This window comes from Ambystoma mexicanum, chromosome 11 (assembly GCF_040938575.1).
Source record: "Ambystoma mexicanum isolate Mex_15411 chromosome 11, UKY_AmexF1_1, whole genome shotgun sequence".
NCBI lineage: Eukaryota > Metazoa > Chordata > Amphibia > Caudata > Ambystomatidae > Ambystoma > Ambystoma mexicanum.
This window is the reverse complement of record NC_090934.1, coordinates 898,576,012-898,588,382: the sequence shown is the minus strand read 5'-3', so window position 1 is coordinate 898,588,382 and position 12,371 is coordinate 898,576,012. Positions and strand designations below refer to the sequence as shown.

Here is a 12,371-nt window from a genome sequence, read left to right as displayed (position 1 = left end):
GCATTTTCTACACATGGGAATCTACTCGTCTAATTTATGGTACTAATATGCTGCAATGCCTGTAGGCTGCCCTTTCATCTTCGGTGAGTAACCTACCACCTACGCCTTACAACCAAGTTTCAAGGAGTACAGTTCCTATCCACAACCATCGATGCATATGTAAATCATGGTCCTTGTAAATTAGCTGCTTATTTTCTGTGAGTACAAGGAGGCCACAGGACATACGTCATTAAGTAGGTATAAGTGTATTATTGGATGCATAGCCTTCGGCCCTGCACCCAAGAGTGCAGGATCTCCCCACAACCACCTCTTTGTTCTTGGGTGCAATGCACCCAAGACTGCACAGACTCCCCACAACTTGCCAATGAAAATGCAACACAATGGGTGTATGCATGGGTGCCACATGCGGCGGTGGTTGTGGCCAGGGCCTACAGTCTTGGAAGTAAGGCCTTCGTCCTTCCGCCGACAGCCATGCATCCAATACTCTAGGCCCTGGCCACAACCACCGTAGCATGTGCCAACCATGGCAGCGTATTAATGAATATAATAATAGTCATTGGAAAAAATAATGCATTCACGGCATGTTGTCAATTTCAAAGTTCCCTGTCTAGTACTTACCACTTTGTTCTTGGTTTCATGGCCTTCGGCCATGCACCCAAGACTGCACGCATTCCCCACAACTTGTTAATCAAAATGCAACACTACGGGTGTGTGCATGGGTGGCACATGTGGCGGTGGTTGTGGCCAGGACCTACAGTCTTGTAAGGAAGGCCTTCGGCCTTCGGCCGACGGCCATGCATCCAAGACTCTAGGCCCTGACCACAACCACCCTAGCATGTGCCACCCATGGCGGCGTACTAATGAATATAATAATAACCATTGGAAAAAATAATGCGTTCACGGCATGTTGTCAATTTCAATGTTGCCTACCTATACCCGTGTGCTTTCAACAGTTACAAATTTCCTGTCCACTACATGGACTGAAGTGTTACAAATTTCCTGCCCACTACATGGACTGAAGTGCTATCGTTATTACCCCCCACATTTACTGTACGTACAAGGTGTCCATAGAAATTACATCATAACGCCCAAAGAACAAATGCATAGATCACCCATTTCTTACTGTCTGAACCTTTCCCAATGCTCTGTGACACAGCAAAATAGGTTAATGAAAAAAGCGTGTGTACGTTGGTTGTTGCTCCGCTTTCCGCAAATCCAAGATGTCGTGTGCATCCAAACCATCTGACGCAGAACACGTCTTGCAGCATCCAATGGGCAGGGACGTCACATGTACGTGGTCATGACGGCAGCCCCTTAGCCAATCGGTTTCCTGTTCGTCGACCGAGCAGGGAAGTGTGATCGCGTAGCGAACATAGATATCACTAATTATTTCAGACCTACTTTTTCATAATTATAAAGAAACATACTGCACGTATGGTGACCAAATTTACAAAAGCACGCTTTCTGGACCAAGCCCCTGTACCTTCCGCAGATTTCGTCAAAATCTGTCCAGCGGTTTCACCTGTAGCCGTGCGCAAAGTTTTTCCCCCATTCAGTCTATGGGCAAAAAGACGTTTTGGGACATCCCCTATAACTCCGCTCACCCTGGACGAATTCTCACCAAACTTTACAAAAATATTCAGAGTAGCCCATATACTTCTTTTGCAAAGTTTGGAGAGGATTTGTCCTGGGGGAGCGGAGCTATAAGCCGCCCAAAAAGTGCTCTTCCTATGGAAACAGCAATTTAACCATAACTACATGGCCACGACCGTGGCCATGTTATATATATATATATATATATATATATATATATATATATATATATATATATATATAAATTGTTCCTCCTCCCATCCTCCACCATCCCCGCCCCAACCTCTCCTGGGGATTGTTCTTAAATTGGACGTTTTGCAATCAAACCCCCATCTCTCAGTACGACCCACCTCCCCCCACCCACCACTCCCCCAAACCAAAACACATACATATACACAACATACACACACCCACACACTTACCTGTTCTCCTCATCCTTCTACACCAGGTCCCGACAGTTCCATTTAGAAAGACTGCTCCCTGCGGTCACATAGCGGTCTTTCTAAATCATCTTGTGGTGAAAAGATCTTTTTACCTAGAATGCATTAGCCATCTCACGAGAACAGTCTAGAAATGCATTTGATATGGGTTGTTGAGTAGGGCCTCATCATTACTGGCTAAACGTGCACCCTACGGTCACCCTTTTTGCCAGGCTTTGTTAGACCTTACATCGAGGTCTTCATTTGATCCCTAGTGGGAGCTCACACTAGACATTGAGGACTCTGTACCTATTTGTTAACCAAATGGCAGGTCTCCATAACTTATGCACACGGGTGTATACTATTGGTGAGCAAAGTGCTTCATTAGCACGTACAAGAAGATGTTATGGATCACACACGCATCTTCAATTGATGTTTCAAGCTAATCACTTTGAGAATGCTATACACAATATGACTGCCAGTGTTGTGACATTTTTAGATTCATGAATTTATGGATGTTTATGTATCTCAATACACGGTTGATTGCATTGATGAAATTGCATAATGCTCAATCGGACGTATATTTTGTATCGTTTGGTGTATACTGTTAAGATGCACTTTAAAACTATAACTCACATCTAAAGCCAAATAAAATAGGCAGATGTAACTTTAATGTGTGTATTAACAGATTTTTTTGCAGTGATACAAACATGTTTTTGATTAACTGTTAATTTCATAAAGGTTTGATTCATTGTGCATTAAATCATTGCATATACTTTGTCGGAGGGTAGGACGCCCGCCATGTTCATACTAAACTTGCACCCCAACTGTCTTTCACCATTTACTTCAACCCAAAAGACTTGGAAAGTAGTTTTTTTCAAGGCAACTGTATTTCATTTATTTGTCTTGCTTCCCAATCTTTCGCGTCTCCTTGGTCATTGTTTCTTTCAGATGTCCTTGTTTGAGTTATACCATTTTCACACCAATAGACAGTTTCTAGAAGCAGACTTTGGAAGTCAAGTCACAAAAATACCTGCTTCACAATCTAAACTGCTTATGTATGATGCCGTGGTGTCAAGGAGCATTCTAAGTCAGACAGCCAATTTCAGATGGAATGAAATGTATTTGAAAAATGGGTTAAGAATGGTTGGTAAAGTATGATTTGAAAGATCTAAGTGGTAGTTAATATCTTTTTAAGAACCACACTGAAGATATCGTCCGAGAGATGCGTTCTTTGGCCTCTGCACAATGATGCTGTGACACCATTCCACTGTCAAACTGCCTCACTGTTCTCTAGAGTGGTCACACACACACACACACCACACACACCAATTTATCTTAGGTACAAGACAATACTGGGAATCAGAGGTCCAGGAAACAGTTGGAGGTCAGTTCATGTAACCATCTATTAATGTCTCCCATTTCAGATTATCCCCACCATTCACAGCATCACCTGTAACAACTCGAGCTGCACCATGAGTGGCAACAGCAGCACTATGACCATCATCTGCCCACCTGTGCTTACTATCGTTTGCCAAAGCGGATCACTGCCAATGAAAGTCTATGACAAAGACCTGTGCTGCTACCATTATGAATGCCAAAGTAAGTTTCAGTTCATTTTATTTTCTTGTGTCTTACTATTGATGGCATGGATGTTCATCAAGTACATTGTGGCTATGTGGAGTTGCATATATTTGCAGAGAAAGACTCATATGGTCAATTCTGCAAGTGTTTCATTGATGCCTCCTGTTTTCAAAATTGATTTACTAACAAGATCTACTGGCAGAAAATCTTTAAAAATACCATTGATTATCTCTACTTGTTGTTCAAAGAATAATGAATCTAGAAGTTGATGTCTTACCCCTTCATTACTGTATAGGTACTTTTCTTGGACTGCCTACAATGTCTAGATAATATGTATGCCGTATGGGGCAGTGATTGTGTAGATTATGTATTAGAAAGAAGGAGAATTAGCAGGAGATAGGGATCTGGAGAGATAGAATGTGTGGAGCATGAAAACAATCCTATACCACTACCTCTGCAAGTGGGGTAGGGAGAGTGAGTGAAGATGTAGGCAGGGTCATGAAGGGCAGTAAAGGTTGTGGAGTCATAGGGACAGATCCAGCTTTCAGTAAGAGTAATGCAATCCAGAAAAGGTGAATGAGAAAGGAAGAAGTCAGAGGTAAATGATTTTTTTTACTGGAGAGCATTCCAAAGAGCAATAAAAGAGAGCGAGATGTAGAAGCATAGCAACTTTGAGTCTGAGAAATAGTGAGGCGATGGGGGTAGATGCGAGAAGAGGATGAGTAAAGGAAGTCAGGGTTGGAGTAGGTTTTGTGAACAGAAATAGTGGATTAAGAAGAGAAGTGGCAGTCAGGAGAAGAGATGATAGGGATGGGGAGAAAGCTGAGATGGTTCTGAGTGGAGGAGAGTGAAAAGAGAAGTAGAAGGGAAAGGAAGAGATAGCTTGAGAAGTGCATGGTTATAGTGCAGCTGAGAAGAAGCAATGATGGGTACTTACAGACAAATAACAGGACACAGCAAACCAAAGGCTATTAGGCTAAGAGGCAAATAGACTTGACAATGGCTGGTCTTCACCCTTCATTCTTCCACTCTTAATTTCCAACGCCCCTGGCTGGATGCCCCTAGTGAGTTCAGAAGGGATGACACACACACTTGTCACCTCATCGCCAGTCCATCAGTGTTTGATCTCTCTGATATTATCACTGGTGTTGCTGAGATGAGGTGATTGTTTTCTCATTGTTGTTCCCAGAGGAGCTTCTCGTGGCCTTCAGCTGGAGATAGGGCTCATCCAAGATTGCCACAGAAAGTGATGGCACTGATCCCAGATGCCAAAGAACTACAAAGGACTGGGTGTATTTGTAAAAAGAGGCCTAGGACAATGCCCAATTGAACTTGTATTGTTACAAACAGAAGGTCCTAGCTCCTCTCAAATCCTCGCCCTTAAAGATCCAACAGCAATAGTTTGGATACCTAACGAGCTGCCCCCCTCAGTTGCAACAGACTGCACTCACAAATGACATTAAAAAAATATATGTATATTTTATTACAAAATTCATTTCATATGAAAAAGTCTTTTTCATATATATACAACCAGTATTTCAACCACAGTAATCCATATATGTGGAGCAACAAAACAAACCTCAAGTGGAAAAAATATAAAAAAGTATATATAATAAAATCCAAAAAGAAAACAAAACACCAAAGATAGAACTAAAGGGGTTCTGTGTTAAACTTAAGAACAAACACCTGCACCTTTAATAGACAGTAAAGCAGTTGAAATAATAAATGTTTCTCATTACAGGTTGTTAATAATATAACACACACACATCCAATTGTATACTAAACAACACATAAACAATACACAATATCTAACATTAGCATCTTGAGTACAAATACCAATCTGATGTCTAATTGTGGATCTGTTATATTAATATTAAGATCCTATTATTGTTTCTAAGTAAACAGCAGCTTTTGATGCTTAATTAAAACCGTGACCGTTATCTCACAGCCAGAGAGACCCGACATGTTTCATTCCCATATTTCTTCAAGAGAATTGTTCACGGGAAATTCTTCAGGGGGGATGTACTGTAGACAACAATCGGAATTACACACACTTAAACCAATTCTAAGTATTGTTAGTGCAACCAGATGCAAGCAAGCGGGGGGCAGCTCTTTGATGACAGGCTCTGAACACAGAATGGTGTCAGCCTACACAAACAAGAGAGGGAGAGGAAAAGAAACAAAGAGAGACAACTGTATTAATCGGTTGAGTGTACCAAATACAAACTCTCATAGCCAATGACTTATAGGCCTTACTTAATGAATCTCAATTTATAGAGGCTTACCTCACTGCCAACTTGTTATTAGTAGCAGGGGTAAAGGAAGAATCTTCGCATGGGGAGCTTCCACCCTCTGCAAAAAAATGGGAATGCAAAGCCTTGTCAGTGATGTGGCAAAATATGTTCCATAAATCGGATGTCAACAACCACATCGAAAAATAACCGATGAGGTTCCAATACTACCTCAATCTTAAAGAATATGGCAGAGACAACTTCGTTTACTACCAACCATTCCCACATGTTATCAACACAATGTGCCCCTCTATAACATATGAGTTAATAATATGACAGTGTTCTAAAAACCATTCAAAATCGCAGCTCTTCATTAATTGAAAAGATTATATGAAAAACTGTTACAACTCTAAAAATTTGATTGTAACAAACTCGTTTAGTTCTCTAGATAAATGACTGACCTCAGGCTCGGAGTCTTGTAAGTACAATGGCGGCAACAATTCAAAGTCTTAATACAGCCGAAGATTTCAAAAAGGCAGGCACGATGTCAGCCGTTCGCTCATTCATCGTAATCAAGAGCACTTTGCTGTGTCTGTTAAAAAATACACATGGGGAAGCAACTGTTAATGTTCATGTATATGAAGGGCACCGACGAATGGGTTAAAAAACACGATATTACCAACATCAAATCACGGCAACATGCGCTCATGAGATTCGTCTCTGCACTTACTTTGTTGTGCCTCCTCTCCGCGTGCATTCCCATTATGCAAGCTCTACTCGCATGGCCTACTGCAACAGTAACGTGACCTCGCTAACTACTGCGACGTGACTAAATGTTGCAGCAGCTATGCTTTCAAAAACAACAGAAACTGAAGATGGCGGTGAAGGTAAGGATGTGAATCGAAATGGTGGCGGCCATTTTAACAAGGACAAAGCTACTACATAATTAGGCATACCACCTTGTATATTGGGGTCCGAACCACCTCGCCTAGGACCGCTCAGGAGTCCTGGTTATAGGCGGGCAGTACTCACACTTGAACCACATGAAACCTTTTGAACAAACTCTTGTTCTCACAATGTATTGGTTCACAATGTATTGGTTGACAAACGTAATTGAAACGCACAACAAAATACGACTGGAGCTATTGGGTTTTGGTCAACCAATGTATTCTACATAATTGACATCAACAAGCCTCAATATTGTAATTGATTACCTGATAAAATAAGGTTTACACATTAGTCCAGTCGATCTGTTCATTGAGACCTATTTCAACAGAATTACAAAGGTAAATTAGTCTCTGTTCCTTCTCAAACAGATTTCTCTTAATTGCAGCTGTATTTCCTTTATTATCCACTTGTAATAAGACGCTCCAAGTTAAGGATTCCGGTGTGTGATCCATGGCTACAAAATGCCCTACAAGGGGAGCTGTCATGTTTTTATTTCGAATACAGCTTTTATGTTCTGTAATCCTTGTTTTTATTTTCCTTTCCGTCATGCCAATGTATATTTTGTGGCAAGGGCACCAGACTACATAAACCACCATCTGTGAATTACAATTAGTAAACTGTCTCTGCTGCCATAGTTTCTTTAGGCCCAAATCAACTTCTTTCGTGCGTTTGGTGCTAGAACAACAGCTGCAATTCCCACATGGTGTGTGTCCGATAGGTTTAGGCAACCCCCAGAACTCCGTAAGTGTTAGTTGTGGTGAACGTATTGAGATATCATTTCTAGTTATCATGTCTTTAATGTTCTGGCCTCTCTTAAATGCACATATTGGTCTAGCTACAGGGCAATCACCCGACTCGAGAATGTGCCAATTGCGTCTAATAATGGCATTCACCTTATTTGAAAGGGTGTTGAATGTGCTTACGAATACCATTTGGTCAGTGTTATTCACTTTATTCCGATATTCAAGAAGAGCTTCTCTGTTGTTATTCTTAGCTCGCTTATGAGCTTTCCTCACAATCTTGTGGGGATATTCTCTTGATAGTAACTTTGAGCTTAAATTCGCTGCTTCTTCTTCGAAAATAGTTGTACTAGAACTATTCCTTTTCAAACAGAGAAATTGGCCAACTGGTAGGTTGTTTCTAATGTGGCTAGGATGGCAGCTGTTAAATAATAACAAAGAATTACGATCCGTTGGTTTATGATAAGGCTTAACCTTCAACGAGTTGCTAGTAGTATCGAACCATATAGTAATGTCCAAAAAATTAATTTTGACAGTACTTGTAGTGGCTGTAAATTTAAGAAATTGATTTTGTTCATTCAGCCATACCTTGAATTCGTCAAACAATACTGTGTCACCGTCCCAAATGATCAGAATGTCGTCTATAAAACGCCTCCAAATCCGTAGATGACTCAAAAACGGATTGGAGGGGTTGCAGACGATACTTTTTTCAAAAAATTCAACAAACAAGTTTGCTGCGGAGGGTGCCACAGATGACCCCATTGCCGTGCCATGTATCTGTTGGTAGAGTTGCTGGTTGAAACTAAAATAGTTTTCTTTAAGAGCCATAGCGACACACCAAAGGATGAAGCTATTAGGACAATCACCTTCTGTTCTTTTAGTCATGAGGACCTCTTCTATGACTTCAAGCGTGGTATCCTGAGGAATACACGTATACAAAGATACTATGTCGAGGCTAACTAACATCTGATGCTTATTGCCAAAAGGATAGTCTTCGATTAACACAATCACTTCGGTGGTATCCTGGATATGTGAATACATCTCTGACAAAAAAGGTTTTAAATACTTGTCTGCAAATTTCGACAATGGTTCTAATAATGACCCTGACCCAGAGACGATTGGTCGGCCTGACGGATTAGTTAAAGATTTGTGGATCTTTGGCAAGATGTAAAATTTTGGTATCGATGGTTTTTTGGCATTCAAATAATCATATTCTTGACGACAAATCCATCCTCTTTCCAAAGCCTTTCTAGTTTTTTCTTCGATTTGTGCTTTCAGGCGCGGTGTGGGATCTTCGTCAATTCTTTTATAGAACGTGACATCAGTTAACTGTCTGGTACAATCTGCAACGTAGAAATCGCGATTGAGTAAAACAATCGCTCCTCCTTTGTCTGCCTTTCTTATCAAAATGTTATCATTGTTTTTCAATTGTTGTAAGGCTAACCGTTCCACTCGTGTCAGGTTTTGAAAAAAATGAGTATTAGTGTTTTTCTCTTCAAGTACTTTTAGTTCAGAGAGCACCTGTTTTTCAAAAACTATTGCTTCATGTGTCAAACTTGCAAATGGTGGATGGAAATCGGAAGGATTATTTAAACCACTGTTATTAACTTCGCCCTCATAGTTTTTATCTGAGAAGAATTGTTTTAGATGAATTTTGCGGAACAGTTGATGTATCTCAGTCCTCATCCTGAAACCGTCGTAACTAGTAGTACGAACAAAACCAAAGCCCTTGTCTAACAATTTTACTTCTGAAGGAGTAGGGGTATAGCTTGATAAATTCACTAACAACCCCGGAGTTGGCGGGGGGCATAATCCCAATCCTCGTTGTGTCCTTCCTCCTCTAAAAAACGTTGTCTTTGTGGTGGTTGTCCTTGCCTCCCTCTGGAGGAGCTTTTGTGATTTCTTCCTCTGTTACTATTCTGCCTGCCTCTGCCTTGTTGTCTTGCAGGGCGGAAGTTATTCCTCTGTGGTCTTGAATTGGAGAAGTTCTCATCTCCTGAGGATCCTGAGGAAAACGAGGCATTACCAAAATGTACTTTCCGTTGCTTCTGAAATTGTATTGCCGAGTTCTTAGAAGGGTCATATCCTTCTTGAGTATATTTAAATGCCTTCTCATGTGAAAATTCAGTGAGATCTTTTTTCATTCTTTTAACTCTTTCCTTCGTGGTGAATTCCTTAAAATCAGTAATTTACTTTAGGATATCTTCTAGCCTCCGTTTAAAGGTCTCGAGTGGGACTCATTTTTTAATTTCAGCCTTCATGTCAGTAAGTTCTTTTGAGATTTTAATAGACATTTCACTAGCTGTATCTATAATCTGTACTAGCCAGTCTCTCCCACACTTGTTGGCGAAGAGCTAGGACCTTCTGTTTGTAACAATAACTGATCCCAGATGGCCACATGCCACAGGAAGAACATTTCAATTAAGCCACTATTCAACTTAACAGAGGTACATTTCAAGATCTCAGTTTCAGTGCAACAGTAGGACATTTTGTTAGGGTCCAAATAGCTTTAATATCATAAAAACAACAAGCAAAATGACGTTGTCCAAATCCCATAAAACACAAGAGAGGAAGCAGATAGCATTTTCTATGCACACTTCAACAGCTAGAAAAAAAGTAGCAAATGCGCATTTGATTCTACTGAAAGTGCATCATGCAAACCACTCTGTAAAATATTAGATGGCATTGCCCACTTTGCTAAACTAACTAGTAATAGCTGTCAATGTTGTAGTTGTTGAAAAGAAACACTATTAATATGTTTATGTACATACAAATTAATGCCCAGTATGAGATACATAGGAAATCTGTTTATTGGAGTTTCTGCACAGAAGTTTTTTTGATTAACTTCTAGCTGTCCTCTTGGTGATAGTATGAATAAAACAGCTACTTTAGACTTTTTCCAGGTTCTTTGGGATACTCCAAGGTCTCTTATTTTCTCCTATGTCTTCGGCTGTTCCTCTCTTCTCCTCGGCCTCTCCTTGATCTACCTGCTACTCATCTCTTTCCCCTCAGCTATATCTAAAACTCTGCTATTTGTTTCATTTTCTCTCTATCCTCTCACAACTCTATTGCCACTGCTCTTGCCTCACTCCACTGCCTCCATTTTGAATCACGTTTGCTCTTTAACTTCCTTTCCCTGGTTTTTCAATGTCTCCATAATCGTGCCCCTCTCTATTTTTCTTCTCTTATTCGTTTCTATGTTCAATCCTGCTGTCTCAGCTCTGAATCTCTCTTTCTTCTTAATGTTCCTTATCCCCCTTGCGCTAACTTCTGTTTCTGTTCTTTCTCTCTCCTGGCCCCCAAACATTGGAACGCACTGCCTCTCCCTCCTCGATCTCTCTCTTCTTTACCTGCTTTCCATTCATGCCTTAAAAATCACTAGCTTCCCTGTTTATTTGTGTTTCTCAGATTGTTTCCCATGAATTCTACCGTTTATTCCCATAAAGCGCTTTGGCGTATAGTGCTATATAAATAAAAATCAAATATAATCAGTCTGTTCCTGAGACTTTTTCATTCAGCCTCATGAGGACCCACAGAAGCGGTACATTGAAATTAATTCTAGTAATGATAGGAGACACTCAGAGTTAATTGTATAGCAATTTGACTGCTACAGTCAAAGCTGTGAGGAAAAACGTGAAAGAACATGTTGTCTTGTCTAACAAATGGGCTAACGCTGGCATAACCAAGCCTCATATCATATGTGGCAATAGAGATATATTGATAAATATACAAATTCAAGGTTTGGCTGGTAAAAGGAACACCATTTTCTGGTGAATCTATGGATACTTCCTTTAGATTAAACATTTTTGGTAGAGGACTTAACAACTTGGCATTGTGCTTCAGGGCCAGATTTATACGTATTACTGCTCAGGTTGTCAGCACTCACAAAGCTCACACAGCTATCAATGTGTTTCTGCATAAGCAAACACAGTGGGTGACTGTATAATGAGCAGCACTGCATCATCTACATGAAATAGAACTGCGAGCCATTCTTCGCCCATGCCGTGTGCATTTGGGTGGCTTGTAATTGGCCTGTTACCAACTCATTAATATCAATAATAAATATGAGGGGAGGAAGGGCACAACCCTACTATACTTTACCTTGAATCATTTTTGTCATTGCCCTAATAGCACCCTAACATAAATACGAAACCATATCAGACAGATGACAGCATTTTGTTCTGAGCCACCGATCGATATTGATATTGATATGTTATTTGTATCATACTCGTACACAAGTTTTTCAGAGCGGCTAGGCAAGGGAGGGCAACAAGGGAGAACAAAGCAAAGATCTTACTAGGCCCAGTGACATTGAGAACGCGCACGTGCATGGGAGAGGGAAAGGAGAAAGTGCATGGGAAGAGGGGAGAGGTGGAAAGTGCTGAGCAAAGGAATAGAAATAAATACATTTGTATTTGTATTTTGTTTAAAGGCATCTAGGCGCATATCTTAAGTTACATGACAAAAAAATGTACAGACAGTGAACAGGAAAGTACACACTGTGTTATGTGCAGTCATGATATATGACGTAAAGATACAATAAATAAATGTGTGGTCTAAAATACAGTCAGCGTTACAGAATTAAATGCAGGTAAAATACAGTAATGCAATCACAGTGCATGCCAGGCAAGGGCAGCATCAAGGTGCAGAATCTAAGGTAGCTTAAATGTCTTGAGCAGAGAGCCACAGTTTGGTTTTATTCTTGATGGATTGAAAGGAGGGCTCTGCTCTGAGAGAGTTGGCCAGCGTATTCCACAGTTTGGTGGCCAGGACAGGGAAACTTGCCCTGCCAGCTTTCTGAAGCTTAAACCTGGGAAGGGAGAGGCTATGGGCTTGGGCAGCCCTCAGAGGTCGGG

At 40.7% G+C, this 12,371-nt stretch overlaps 1 protein-coding gene across 1 annotated transcript in view; it reads left to right on the top strand.

Annotated features, from left to right (window-relative positions):
- The window catches only part of LOC138505062 (mucin-5AC-like), a 160,630-nt gene that overhangs the window by 97,511 nt on the left and 50,748 nt on the right, over nucleotides 1–12,371 (top strand). The window contains exon 3 of the mRNA XM_069625387.1: nucleotides 3,440–3,614. Coding sequence (XP_069481488.1) covers nucleotides 3,440–3,614 — 175 coding nt within the window. The remainder of the gene's footprint in view (nucleotides 1–3,439; nucleotides 3,615–12,371) is intronic.